At 38.9% G+C, this 15,705-nt stretch overlaps 1 protein-coding gene across 8 annotated transcripts in view; it reads right to left on the reverse strand.

The window, feature by feature from the left end:
* Positions 1–15,705, reverse strand: part of SPHKA (SPHK1 interactor, AKAP domain containing) — a 195,038-nt gene that overhangs the window by 12,193 nt on the left and 167,140 nt on the right. For all 8 annotated transcript variants that reach the window (XM_024790334.2, XM_024790336.2, XM_071073491.1 and 5 more), the window contains one exon: positions 1,855–2,040. In XM_024790334.2, coding sequence (XP_024646102.2) covers positions 1,855–2,040 — 186 coding nt within the window. The remainder of the gene's footprint in view (positions 1–1,854; positions 2,041–15,705) is intronic.

The following is a 15,705-nucleotide window of genomic DNA, read 5'->3' on the forward strand; positions in this document are numbered from 1 at the left end:
CCAGCCCCTAACATGCTGCTGACAGTGATGTTCCATTGTTGTACAAGCTCCTTCCTTTGGTCCCCAGAAGAATATCGCTTTGTGCCTAGGACACCTCAATTAATATTTATTTCTGACCAAATTAAGAGAAATCATAATGAGACATAAGCCTAACAGGCTCAGCAGATACTAATAATACTACTAATAATTTGTGAACAATACTAAGTTGTGATACCACTTTTTGAAGTGGTATCACAGCTGGTAGATCACACCCAGGGGATAACAATCAGTATGCCTCATTTCTTCATTCTAGTTACAGCGAAGGTATTTATCTATTGGCAAGAGATTTCTTGCTGCTGGGGACACCTGCAGAGATGAAGGAACTTCTGAAAACATGGGCTGGCAGAAACCAGTTTTGACAGAAACCAGTGGACTCATGTTCTCCCTTTGCCATTTGGGGGATTTTCTCAGGGGCATTCCATAGGATTTCATAGGCTAAGCATCTGGCTTGTTATTTTCCTATGAGACTACAGAACCCCAAGTACAAAGCTGGGCAGTGTCAATGTTTTATTGGTCCTTTATCTTACAATCTTCAAGAAAGAGCAACACCTGGTACCTTTTTTATTGTAGAGAAGGAGGACCCAGATTGCATCATTTTCATAGGCTGCACAATCAACATATGGTCTAGTTACTAGCCTGGAACTTACTGACTGAAACACAGCAAAGTTGAGCCCATTTTTAGGCTCTGTTTGTGCTTGTGAAATGAAATATAGCCAATTTTACCAAACCACTCAGTCTCCTCACACCTTCTCTGTTTCCAGTGACATCTTTTTCAAGCAAGGCTTTCAAAGGGTGAGTGGTGGTGCATCGTGTAGTGGGACAGTTTTCTCCTGAATATACCAAGAGTAGATGGTACTCTAAGAGTAGAAAATATCAACTGGATGCCTTCAATTTTAAATTCTTGTCTTAGCTTTTGAGGGGGACATCAGATATATTCACATATTGAAACCTGATGACTCAAAATTGCACTGGAGGTAATCAACCCTGTAAACCTTACTGTTGAGTCCAAAGATTCGAGTTCTCTTTGCTTTTTGTTTCTATCTTGTAATACTTTCCACTAGTTTTAGAAGTTTTGACAAACCGTTTAACATTGTGAAATGTTAAGTCTAAACAGACTAAACTCCCAGAAATAAAACTTTCCAAGAGTCATACATACACCCAGATGCCGATCCCATTTTCCAGTCGGCCTCTGTGCAAAGCCTGCGGTCCAGTATCAAATGAGATTTTGGGCAGAAACACAGGGAGTCTTTTAGAGGTTCCACCTCAACAGGGAATAGTTTTTAGTTAAAGTCTCCTGATTGGCTTGAGCCCTTCCAGATCTGATGTCTCCTAATCTCCTCTCCGGCTTTGTGGGAGGAACAATACAGAGGCAGGGGAGATGGAGGGAGGAACAGTCAGGCCAAACAATAGAACACAGTGTGGAAACACTTGCCTCGTGTAAACCCAGCCTGTGTTGCATCTGAAATACAAACGAACCAGAGGCAGAGCATCAAACACACTAGGTGTAAAAGCAGCTCACCATTGAAAAAAAATTTCAGTTGTTATCACAGAATGTACTAGCTGGGGCTTGCAGGGAAGGGAACGCAGCTCATTCTTAATCACGGCCAATGAAATTTAAGCCATAACTGGATGTTAAGATACCTCTCAGCACACAAATCATGACAGGCAGGCACCTTGACATAGTGGGAACTTTCCTTTTTTTTGTTCTCTCCTCCTCTCTTTATTAGAGACCCTTTGCAGAGAACCATTAAAGCATATTTTTTAGAATCTGTGTTGAGAACAATTTCCCTGGGAAGTCAAGGGAAGAGCAGGTACCTCATGGATCGCTCACTGAGTTGCAGAAAGCTACTTGTGTCATCTGGGTTGTCCTCCTCATTGGCAAGCTGTGTCCAGCTGCCTGTGCTCTCCTCACTGCTGCTTGGAGGGTTGGGGGACTCATCGGGGGCTCTGGCTTCTGTGGAGGCTTCAGTCTGTGGTACATCTCTGGCATCAAGGCTGTCACTGTAGAGGGCAGGATATTATTACCAAGAGAGGCAGCACACACACCCACCCACCCACCCACACACACACACACACACACACAGAAACTTCACAGAGCCACTTTGTAGAGTCCCAATAAACAGGATGTCACTGGACACAGGCAGAGTCTCCCTGAGCTGATCCTTCTGCTGGTTCTCCAGGTACCATTTGCCTTTTCAGGATTACTCCCCATCAGCCAGCTTTTCCATCTCTTCTATTAATCTCTGTCTACTGACTCCCTCCAATCATTTGAAACACAGGTTGAATGTATGTAGCCTGGCCTACACACAAAAGAATTATCGAGGAACAATGGTGTTTAAAAAGAAGACACACAAAGCATTCACCCCAGAGATTATGACTCAGCGTTTCTGGAAGGAGGCCCACAAATCTGCATTTTCATCCATCACTCCTGGTTGATTCTAACGCAAGAGGATCATTAGAAAAATCCCTGCCCCGTTTCTGGTGATTTTTACCAAGTCATTTTGCCCTGACTTGGTAAAAAGCAAGATGCTTCTATATTTTGATATACATATCCTCTGTATTTTGTACTTGCACTGTATTTTGTGCTGTGTTTTACCCCATCTCATCCCTCTGAAACCCCTGATTTATATCAGCACCACTCTTTTGAGCACTTGAATTTTTAGACCAAGGAGCTCTCCAGAGCATTTAACCCTTGATCTGACAGGCCTTTGTTCTAGAAACTTCTCCTCCCCGGCCTCCTGTGAATTTCTGTCTCTGATCCCTTCTTGCCTGGAACCCAGTTCTCTGTTTTTCCTTTAAGTGTAGCTATAGCTGACTCTGATTGATTTCCTGTCCTCCTTTCCACAGTCAGTTCCTAAGCAATCTCCTTGCCTGTCTATGAAAATAGCTTCCGAGTCTGGATCCCAGTCAGGATCCTTCTTCTAGATTCTGGGGCTCTTTTATCAGTGGGTCTTCTGCATAGCTCATTAACATCTCGAAATCAATAGATCTAAAATGAATTCTAATTGCCTTCCCACCCTCTTCCCGGGCTTCTTATTTCCATTGACTTTTCTGAGTGCCTAGGCTTAAAATCTTGCAGTCTTCCAATTTCCTCTCTTTGCCCTTTACATTCAATAAATTTCTATGTTCAATCAGTTCCAACTCTAAAGTATCTTTTACTTACTCACTCATCCCTGTCTCCGTGTTCATGAAATTATTAGGCTGGTGCAAAAGTAATTGCGGTTTTTGCAATTACTTTTAATGGCAAAACCCTCAATTATTATTGCACCAACATAATGTTTCAATTTGTCTTTCTAAATTGCTAGAATTCCAGATTCCGAAGGAAGACTTCCTGTAGATGAAGATCCAGAAGCCCAGTGAGATTGGAGGGCTTATGCTGAAACAGGAGTTGGTACTAGACATTTAGACGTTGAGTTTTGCGATCGGTGGGCATTGCACCACTTGTGCTTGCCAGGACTATATTGCACCAGCCTTCCAACGGTTGTGCCTCAACTAGTCATCCACTTTCAAAACCTTCTTAACCCTGGTGCCAGATTAAAGTTCCTAAAGCATATTGTTGGTTGCTCTCGTGAGGAGCCTTCAGGAACTTCCTGAAGCCAAACTCTATATGTCATGGCCTTCCCCTGCTTACCAAGTTTCATGTGCCTCAACCCTAATCACTACTAAACAAACAAAACTATCTACTGTTTTTCAAAAATGCAGGGATTTCTTGCCTCCCAGCCTTCGCCTAGCTGAGTCCTCTGACCAAATGGTGGGGAAGTGTGCTTTGAGCATATTTTCTGCCAACCAACTGCTGTAGATTCCTGTTCCACGACTTGTCACCTGTTCAACTTAGGTAAGTTAATAAATTTCTCCAAGAAAAGTAATAACATCTCATAAAGGTTTTTGGAAGATATAAATTAGAAAAAAATTCATTTAATGCATTTAGCTTAGTGCCTGTATATAAGTATCGAACAAGTATTCCTCCTTATTAATAAATTATATAATTCATTAAGTCTAATAACATGCTTTTTTAAAGAATCATAAGTCTAATAACACGCTTTTTTGATCTTTGCTTCTCACTACTCCTCAAGCCTCAGCCAAGACACTCCCACATCCCCAAAACATTTCTCAATCTCCTTAGCTGGAGCTCTCTCCCTTGAATGGTTGAAGTAATCTATTTGTTTTTCTTTTTGGTGAAATGGAAAGCTTCCTGACTCACATTCTGGTACATACAGTTATTTGTGTATATAATATTCATTATTAAGAATTTTTGCACTTTTTTGTATTTTAAGAACAGAGCTGTGAATACATAAACTATTCTTTGGATGAATATGTTATTGCTAAAAGTATCTAGTTTTATAAGTAGAGCCACACTCTCAGTCTACAGAGCTCCACTTGTTAAGTTGTAAACTGTGAAAGATCTGAGATGTTGCACTACTTGCAAGCTAATAGTTGTTTTTTGTTTGTTTGTTTGAGACAAAGTCTTGCTCTGTTGCCCAGGCTGAAGTGCAGTAGCGTGATCTTGGCTCGCTGCAACCTACACCTCCCAGATATAAGCAATTCCCCTGCCTCAGCCTCCCAAGTAGCTGGGATTACAGGCATGTATCACCACGTCTGGCTAATTTTTTTACTTTTAGTAGAGATGGGTTTTGCCATGTTGGCCAGGCTGGTCTCGAACTCAAGTGATCTGCACTCCTGAGCCTCCCAAAATGCTGGGATTACAGGCATGAACCACCGCGCCTGGCCTTTAGGGTTAATATACAATCACCCTTTAATTCAGGTGTCAGTGCCCTTTGCTCAGGAAACTCCGAGTGTACAGAAATGTAAATATGTTCATGGAAATTTGTCTGCAGACTATTTACAGGGTCATCAAAAACTAACAGTATTTATGTTTTTGACATTAACAGACATAAATGACTACAAACAAAAAGCAACAGCATATTTTGCTATTGACAATAAAAATAGAGTCACTTGATCTAGTAGATGCTGGAATGCTTTACTCCAGGCCATGGTACCCTGACTGTGGAGAACACAGGCTGCTGACTATACACACTGGGAGTTACCCTCAGTGAAGGAATTCCTTGCCAAGGTTAGACCCTTTCCCAGTGAGGATCCTAATGTCTGGCTAATACAGAGATACAAAAGCCCACTCCTTGCTTCCATTTGCATCAAAACTGACAGACCATCCCATCTTCAGCATTTCCTGCAGGATGTGCCAAGGCCTCAGTTGCAAACACATTTGGGGAGGACCTCTCCTCTTGGCCAATCTTGCCTTTCTCACTTCCTTACATGTGTATGCACATATTTCTGCAGAGAAGTCCCTGACAAATTATCTGCCTGCAATTCTCCCTCTCAGAGTCTTTTCCTGGGGAATACAACCTAAGACAGGTGGCCTCTTTCATTGAAAGTAAAATCAATTTGGTTACGGAAAGGTCTATATAATTTTCCTCAGTCTTAGAATTAGTACTGTTATCCCTTCTCTGAGAATGGTTATATTTTAAAAATTTAAAAAAGTTCTCATATAGAGAGCAGAGTTTCAAATGCATAACTTTTTGAGTGTGATTAAAAATCTCCTTTTTGGTATGTGAACTCGCCACCGCAGGAGTTTTACAAAAGGTTTTGGATGTTTGCTCCTGACAGTCCTTCTCACAGCGTTCTGGGTAGGTTTGGCATTAAGGTGTGGTTATTTCTAGTATGCTATGCTGCTAACACTTTGTGAAAGAAGGTCCTTGCTTGGTTTTTTCTTTTTGAAATATTGAGATTTTTCCAAATCGTGCAAGGGGGAAGGAGGGGAATGGTGCAGCCAAAGAGGCAGCATGGACTTAAATTCAAATGAAAGAAAAGTTCATTGATGACAAATGGAAGTAATACACATATTCCCAACACAGTGCAAATGAGCCAAGGACCAGATACAAAGGAGAAGGTTCCCAAACCATTCATTTGCCTAGTTAAAAAGTCATTTCCTGGACCAATTTCTTACTAAGTTAGAATCTCCTGTTATTAGAAACATTTATTCCAGGCTATTTCTTACTAAAGAACTTAAATCTCAGTGATTGACATCCAACATCCTTATTAAAAAATGAGTCTGTTAGTGTATTTTACTTTATCTTAATTTCATGCTCTATTTAAAGTACATCTCACGTTCCATGTCACATAACTAGGAATTCAGAATGAGTAATCGTTATCCACAACACTAGTTTTCATTTTCTCTTGAGAGAAATGTCTAGTTCTGCTCATTTGTGAATAATGCATAGAGGTGTTGTGCAGATGCATGCAGATGGTTTCCTTCTTATCTTACATGTCATCCACAGAGATTCAGAGGACTACGTCATAGCAAATTCCACCACAGAATCTAATCTCTGAGTTGGCAGAGATTTTAGAGACCATCTAGCCTGTAATTTCCATTAGGGTTCACTTTTTTTTTTTTTTTTTTTTTGGTGAGATGGAGTCTTGCTCTGTTGCCCAGGCTGGAGTGCAGTGGCGCGATCTCGGCTCACTGCAAGCTCCACCTCCCGGGTTCACGCCATTCTCCTGCCTCAGTCTCCTGAGTAGCTGGGACAACAGGTGCGTGCCACCGTGCCCGGCTTTTTTTTTTTTTTTTTTTTTTTAGTTGAGACAGGGTTTCACCCTGCTCTCGATCTCCTGACCTTGTGATCTACCTGCCTCGGCCTCGCAAAGTGCTGGGATTACAGGCATGAGCTACCGCACCCAGCCATGGTTCACTCTTGATGTTGCATGTTCTATAGGCGTTAACAAATGTATAATGACTAATATCATACAGCATAAGTTCAGTGCCCTAAAAATCCTCTGTGCTCTACCTATTCATCCTTCCTGCCCTCTAACCTCTGACAACCACTGATCTTTTTATTGTCTCCATAGTTTTGCCTTTTTCAGAATATCATATAGTTGGAATTATATAGCATGCAGCATCTTAAGATTGGCAACATTTGGCCAGGTGTGGTGGCTCACACCTGTAATTCCAGCACTTTGGGAGGCCAAGGCGGGCAGATCACCTGAGGTCAGGAGTTCGAGACCAGCCTGGCCAACATAGCGAAACCCCATCTCTACTAAAAGTACAAAAATTATCTGGCCGGGCGTGGTGGTTCATGCCTGTAGTCCCAGCACTTTGGGAGGCTGAGGCGGGTGGATCACGAGGTCAGGAGATGGAGACCATCCTGGCTAACATGGTGAAACCCTATCTCTACTAAATATACAAAAAATTAGCCGGGCATGGTGGTGGGCGCCTGTAGTCCCAGTTACCTGGGAGGCTGAGGTAGGAGAATCACTTGAACCCATAAGGTGGAGGTTGCAGTGAGTCAAGATGGCACCACTGCACTCCAGCCTGGGAGACAGAGTGAGACTCCATCTCAAAAAAAAAAAAAAAAAAAATTGACATTTAATACTATGCATTTAAGCATTTAAGATTCTTCTGTATCTTTTCATGGCTTGATAGTTCTTTTTTGTTAGGGCTGAATAAAATTATATTGTTTGGATGTACCACAGTTTATCCATTTACCTACTGAAGAATCCCTGGTTGCTTCTAAGTTTTGGCAATTCTAACTAAAGCTACTATAAACATTTGTGTGCAGGTTTTTATATGGGCATAAGTGTTCAACGTATTTGGCTAAATACCAAGGAGCAGGATTGCTGGGTTGTATGCTAAGAGTATCTAGTTTTGTAAAACACTCCCCAAATGTCTTCAAAAGTGGCTGCTTCATTTTGCATTCCAATCAGCAATGAATGAGCATCTTTGCCAGCATCTGGTTTTGTCAGTATTTTGAATTTTGGGGTTCTAATACGTATGTGGTGGTATCTGATTGTTTTGATTTGCAAGTCCCTAATGACATAATGTTGAGCATCTTTCTATATACTTAGATGCTATCCATACATGTTCTTTGGTGAAGGGTCTCTTCAGGTCTCTTGCTCATTTTTCAAGTTTTGTATTATCTTTAATGGACAAATAATAATTGTATCTATGTATGGGATACAATACGATAATTTGATATATGTATGCACTGTGGAATAATTAAATCAGGGTAATAAGAATATCCATCATGCCAAATATTTATTATTTATTTTTGATGAGAACATTTAAAACCTTCTCTTTTAGCTATTTTGAGATATATGATACATTATTATTAACTGTAGTCACCTTTCTGTGCAATAGAGCACCAGAACATGTTCTTTCTAACTGTAGCTTTTTACCTATTGACAAGAATCTTCCTTTCTCTGTCCACTTCCCCCAGTCCCCAGCCTCTGGAAATCATAATTTTACTCTCTCCTTCTATGAGTTTGACTTTTAAAGATTCCATACGTAAGTGAGATCAGACTGTATTTGTCTCTCTGTGTTTGGCGTGTTTCATTTAACATAAAATCCTCAAGGTTCATTCATATTGTCACAAATGGCAGAATTTCCTGATTTCAAAATATACTACAAAGCAATAATAATTAAAACAGGATGGTAATGGCATAAAAACAGACACATTGACCAATGATATAGGATAGAGAGTCCAGAAATAAGCCCACCTATCTATAATCAACTGATTTTTGACAAAGGTGCCAAAAACACACAATGAAGGATAGTCTCTTCAATAAATGGTGTGGAAAAACTGAATATCCACATACAGAAGACTAAAAATGAACCCTTTTCTCACCTCTTACATAAAAATCAACTAAAAATGGATTAAATACTTACATGTAAGGACTAAAACTATAAAACTACTAGAAGAAAACATAGCTGAAAAACTCCATGACATCGCTTATTTTTAAATCAGTTTATCTTTATGTTGTTGAGTTTTAAGAGTTCTTTGTATATTTCAGGTAATAGTCTTTTATTAGATATGTATTTAGAAATATTTTCTCCCAATCTGTGGCTTGTCTTCATTCTCTTGTCAGTGTCTTTCATAGAGCAAAAGTTTTTAATTTTAATAAAGTCTATCTTATCAAGCCTTTCTTTCATAGATTGTGCCTTTGGTGTATCTAAAATGTCATTGCCATACCCATGATCCATCTAGATTTGTCTCCTACATTATCTTCTAGGAGTTTTTTTTTTTTTTTTTTTTTTTTTTTCTGAGACAGAGTCTTGCTTTGTCACCCAGGCTGAGAGTGCGGTGGTGTGATCTTGGCTCACTGCAACCTCTACCTCCCAGGTTCAAGAGATTCTCCTGTCTCAGCCTCCTGAGTAGCTGGGATTGTAGGCGCACTACCACACCCAACTAATTTTTGTATTTTTAGCAGAGACAGCATTTCACCATGTTGGCTGGGCTGTCTCAAACTCCTGACTTCAGATGATTCACCATCCTTGGCCTCCTAAAGTGCTGGGATTACAGGCTTGAGCCACTGTACCCGGCCATTCCAGGAGTTATATAGCTTTGTGTTTACATTTAGGTCTGTGATCCATTCGTGTTATTTTTTGCAAAGGGTGTAATGTCCATGTCTAGATTCATTTTCTTTGGCATGTAAATGTCCAGTTGTTTCTGTACTGTTTGTTGAAAAGACAATTTTTTCTTCAATATATTGCCTTTGTTTCTTTGTCAAAGATCCATTGACTGTATTTGTGGGTGTCTATTATTCGGCTCTCTGTTCTGTTCCATTGATTGATTTATCAATTCTTTTGCCAATACCACACTATCTTCATTACTATAGCTGTACAGTAAATCATCATGTCAGGTAGTCTCAATTCTCTGACTTTGTTCTTCCTCTTCAATCTTGTGTTCAATATTCTTCATCTTTTGGTCTCCATATAAACTTTGGAATTAGTTTGTTGATATCTGCAAAATAATTTGCTGGAATTTTGATTGGGATTGCAATGAATTATAGATTCAGTTGGGAAGAACTGACATCTTGACAATATCGAATCTTCCTATTAATGAATAGCCTTTATTTTTGAAGGAATTTTTGCTGGACAAAGTATACTAGGCTGACAGTTTTTTTTCTCCTTCAGCGTAGTATAGTTGTCATGCTTTGTCTTTTATCTTACATTGTTTCTGATAAGAAATCTGCAGTTTTTATTTGTGCTCCTTAGTATATAATTTTTTTTCCCCTGGGCTGCTTTTAAGACATTTCTTTATGATTTGTTTTTAATAATTTGATTATCATGTGCCTTGATGTGATTTTCTTCTGTTGATCATGCTTAGAGTTCATTATATTTCTTAATTTGTGAGTTTATAACTTCCATCAAATCTTATATTCATGTGTACCTTTAAATCTTTCGGCATATTTATAAGAGATATTTAAAATCCTTGTCTGCTAATTTCATCTTTTCTGTAATTTCTGGATATGTTTCTTTTGATGATTATACTCCTTATTATGAGTGATATTTTACTTCTTCTTTATGTAGTATTTTTTTGCTTGGATGTTACATTGCAAGTTTATGTTGTTGAGTGCTAGATTTTGTCATCTTTTCTTTAAACAATGTTGAACTTTATTCTAGATTAAATTAGTTTCAGTTCAGCTTGATCTTTTTGATGTTTGCTTTTAAGTTTTGTTAGAACAAGTGTAGATTAGCCTTTATTTTTAGGGCTAGTTTAGCCTTAATTCTATGATGTGATCTTTTTAGGGTCTCTACAAAGTACTGTGTGTATGTAAGATGGATTCTTCACTCTGGCTAGTTGGGACTAAACATCTTCTAGTATTATGTGAGCTTGTGGCATCGTTCAGCTTACAACTCTCTAGCGTCATGGGGCTGTACCTATGCATGCATGCCTCACTGCTCAGCAACAGGTCGAGGGGCTTCCTGTGCAGGTTCCTCTTCTTTCTCTGCCTATCTTCCTCTAGTCCATGTCTCCTCACCTCATTGTGCCCACTGAACTCTGCTCAGGATTTCCCTGTTTGCACTATTGCCTGAAAAGGCAATCCGGATAGAAAGTGAGGGCAATTATAGGGCTAATCATGTTTGTTTCCCTTTGCTCAATGTGCTGTTTGTCATATAATATATGAAAACAGTTGTTTAATTCTGCCCATTAAAAAAATTATTCATGGATGGGCCAGGCACAGTGGCTCATGCCTGTAATCCCAGCATTTTGGGAGGCAGAGGCAGGTGGATCACTTGAGGTCAGGAGTTTGAGACCAGCCTGGCCAACATGGTGAAACTCCATCTCTACTAAAAATACAAAAGATAAATTAGCCGGGTGTGGTGGCATGTGCCTGTAATCCCGGCTACTCAGGAGGCTGAGGCAGGAGAATGGCTTGCAACTGGGAGGCAGAGATTGCAGTGAGCCGAGATCACACCACTGCACTCCTGCCTGGGTGACAGGGCGAGACTCCATCTCAAAAAAAAAAAAAAAAAAAAAAAAAAGAGAAAGAAAAAAGATTATTTGCGAATGGAGGGCAAGTGGAGTTTCAATAATTTCATTGTGAATGGAAACAGAAGTTCTTTCACATTTATCTTTAAAGCTCTCTCTGCAGGTATGCCATTGTGGTTTTGATTTCAATAATTCATGTGTTTTTCTATCTAGTGGTTTTTAATTTCAATTATTATACTTTTCATCTTTGTAGTAGTATTTGATTGATTTTTATATCTACCTTATTCTATTCTGATGGTGGTTTGTTTCTTGCTCCTATTTTGTATCTCAATTTTTCCAAATATTAAACATAAGTACTTTACATTCTGTATTTAATAATTCCAGTGTCTGAGAACTTCGATGGGGCTAATTCTGCCTCTTCATGTTTGTGATGAGTCTTACAGTGCCTTGATTCCTTGTGTGTCTCTCAGTTTAAGACTCTGAGCTCATATTTGATGAGGTTTTATTTGTTGAAATCCTTTGAGACTGGGCTTAACTCTCCAGAGATTTTACTTTTGTCTCTGCCAAGCTCTCACAGGGTTGTTAACCTGAGATTGCTTTAAGGTAACTCACCAGCTTGGGATTTCCTGGACCACAAGTATAATGCAAATTAGAATGGCAAAAACGCATTAGGGTAAGCCGTGGTCATAAATTCTCCAGGGGATTGTTTTCTCCTCGTACCCAGCGCTGGAAGCTTGAAAGACACTTTTTTTTTTTTTTTTTTTTTTTTTTAAATCAGTTCACTGTTCTGGTGGGTGAACTTTTTCCATAGTTCACACTTTTACTAAGGTTGTAACCCTTGAGGATGCGGAAGTCTGTCTCAGTTCCAAGTCTTCACCACTCGTGGACCCTCATTTCCTGGTTTCCACTAGCCTTTAGAAAATGAATTTTTAGGCTACAGAGACTGGTAGATGCCCTCAAGGGCAAGCAGAGTCAGCTTTAATTTACTACCTTTTCAAATTCTTTTTTTTAACCTCTGCAGTTTTTATAATTACTATTGTTAAGATTAGCCTTGCAAATAAGGGTAAATAAAATAATTCCTGAGGATATAGAAATGAGGGTAAATCATAAGTGGCAGACAGCATTCTGCTTCCATCTCTCCAGATAAGGGCTCTTGGGGGCTGCTGTTTTAGACGGGGGTGCTAAACATCCAAATCCATGGGGAATATACCACACCTGCTTGTCAATTTTTAAATTGACAGTAATTGTATCAATTCTATGGGGTATATACTGTGATGTTTTCATATAGTTTTACCTTGTGGAATGATTAAGTCACACTAATTAACAAATCTAGCACCTCATATACTTATATTTTGTTGTGGTGAAAGCATTTACGATCTAATCTTTTAACAGTTTTGAAATATACAGGCCAGGCACAGTGGCTCACACCTGTAATACCAGCACTTCGGGAGGCTGAGGTGGCAGGATCACTTGAGCCCAGGAGTCTGAGACCAGCCTGGGTAACAGAGTGAGCTCTCCATCTCCACAAAAAATTAAAAAATTGGGCAGGCATGGTGGTGCACACCTACAGTCCCAGCTGCTTGAAAGGCTGAGGTGGGAGGATTGCTTGAGCCTGGGAGGTTGGGGCTGTGGTGAGCCATGGTTGCACCACAGCACGCCAGCCTGGGTGACAGAGTGAGACTCTATCTCAAAAAAAAAAAAAAAAAAAAAAAAAAGAAATATATAATGCATTGTTATTTATTACATTCACCATTCTGGGCAATAGATCACTAAAGCTTATTTGCTTGTCTTTCTTTAAAAAAAAAAAAAAAAAAAAAAAAAAAGATCAGCTACATACTTAAAAAGATGTTTATTATACTTAATCCAGGATCTCTAGGTGACTCATAGTGGGAACATTTTTCAGGCTGGCTAGATCACCACAATGCTTAAAATGCAAGTCTCTCACTCTCGTTCTTCCCACGGCTGGCACCTTCTCTTCCTGTAGGTCTCATCTCAAATGCCAACATCCTATCTAAGTATCCACTTTCCCTACCAGTTATTTGCTACCACATTACTTTTTATTTTTTCTCTCATCACACTGTACAATAATATTTTTTCAAAATATTTTCCTATGTACTCTCCCTGTCTCTCCCACTCGTGTGTAAGAACTATGAGAGTAGATACCCAGTCTTTCTATTTTCTTCTGTGTTTTCAGCCCCAAGGCCAATTGCTGGTCAGAGTAAGCACTCAAATATTTGTTGGATGAATATTTTTTTTTTCTTGAAGCAAATATAAATGGATACACAACCTAAAATATGTTTCTAAAACACAAGATGATGTCAGTAAGTACAGCATATGAATGTCCGGAATTCTCAGTTTGTTGTTTATACTTTGTGGTTTCAACTTACCAGAAAGTCCAACAAATTCTGAAGTTGTTATTCCTTTATCAAAAATGTAAGAAAGTGATTTTTATTTCAGCATATTGAGCGTAAATAACATTTTTTAAAGAAAGAATCATGAAAACATGCCTAAAGAAAGTAGCCTAAAATTATTTTCAGGACATGACGCCTCCCCATCTCCAAACAAAATTAAGAGTCCATATGCCACTTACCTTGTTTGTGTGTAAGGGAGAAGAACTGCTTCACAGAGAAGCGAGTTTTGTACTTAACTATTTTGACTAATGAAATCCTATAACATCTCTGAGCTTAGAAAATGTAATAATCTAAATATGGTTAATTTTCCCTCTAGCAAAATCTGGAAATTTTCTTGTTTTAATAAAATCCTCGTAACGTTTACAAGATATTCCTTTTTCTTTTTTTTCCTTTTTCTTTTCTTTTCTTTCTTTTTTTTTTTTTTTTTTGAGACAGAGTCTTGCCCTGTCACCCAGGCTGGAGTGCAGTGGCATGATCTCGGCTCACTGCAACCTCACCTCCCAGGTTCAAGCAATTCTCTGCCTCAACCTCCCTAGTAGCTGGGATTACAGGTGCTTGCCACCACACCTGGCTAATTTTTGTATTTTGAGTAGAGACAGGGTTTCATCATCTTGCCAGGCTGGTCTTGAACTCCTGACCTCGTGATTTACCTGCCTTGGCCTCCCAAAGTGCTGGGATTATAGGCATGAGCCTTTAAGATATTTCTTTTGGAAAAAAAATTCCTGGAATAAGGGCAATCATGTACCCTAACCCCAAACAGCAATTACAACAACCAAAAAGCAAGCATTTATGACAATAGGCGAGGCCCTGAGTTGAGAGATTTATGTGCACTTCCTTAATAAAACCTTAAAGATCCTCTTAGAAGATAATTATTTTTCCCACCTACAGGTGAGTAAATTTTGGTAAACAGAGAAGTTGCTCAAGGTTGCATAGTTACAAGGTTAGTGAAATCCATGTTCTTAATAATTCTTTATATTGTTCCACAAAGAAAAACATTTTCAATATTTAGTCCTTATGTTTTGGAAGCAGATGTAGGTCTTGAATTTCTAAGGTGGATGACTCCACATTCTTTCTTGTTTTATTAGTGGAAAACCAAACCAGAAATCATGATTTGAAAGGGTATATTCTTGGGCCATTCTATGTAATACAAACCTAAGCCATTTGGGGACTTTATTCATACATATTTTCAATATATCCTATTTTAAGGATAATATCAGTGACATTTAATTCACAATTGTATAATGAATTTTATTCAACTTCAGGGACAATTGCTATTTGATCTCAGCCTACAACCATAAATCTTGTAGAACTACTATTTCATGAATGTTCCCTAACTAGTCACTCCTTGGTTAAAAATCTCAGCTGGGTTTAAGATATCTGTGTTAAAGAAGACTCCAAGTCAGGCATCTGGATTTTATAAGAAGGGTTTTCCATTTTCTTGTATTTCAGGTTAAGGTAATTCTAAAGAATTACACATGAGCTAATTTGTTTCTTTAACTCTGATTGCTTTAAAAAATTTGTAATTCTCCGTATCACCTACATAAAATGCTTCGATACATATTGTCTATAGCTGGAGAACTACTGATGTATAAAAAAGCGTCTGGGTTAGCTCTGCCTACGTCATTTGATTTAGCTTTGTGTTCTTTTGCTTTTATGTTTTCATCCTTTCTCCTTATTCTTCCAGGGTTTCATCTGATTGGAAAGTTAAGGTCTTAGTACTGAGTGGCTAAAAAAGAAATATTTAAATCCACCTAGACACTATGTACCAAATACACTCAACCATAACCACACCAGTGATGATGCCCTCTAGTGGGCAGCACTGGTACCTGAGGATGAATCCCTTCTTCCCTGGTGGAAGTGGAAAAGTATCAAAGACTTTCAGAGAGCTGCTGAAATTTGATGAAGGCTGTGTTCCACTTGATTGCCACTAAACATTTAAAAATCACAGGCTTTTTGGTAAATAATAAACAATATAGGCATATGTCTCTGAAAAGACTTCTCCAACTTAGATTTTCCAAGGCCACTAGCTT

This window comes from Macaca nemestrina, chromosome 11 (assembly GCF_043159975.1).
Source record: "Macaca nemestrina isolate mMacNem1 chromosome 11, mMacNem.hap1, whole genome shotgun sequence".
NCBI lineage: Eukaryota > Metazoa > Chordata > Mammalia > Primates > Cercopithecidae > Macaca > Macaca nemestrina.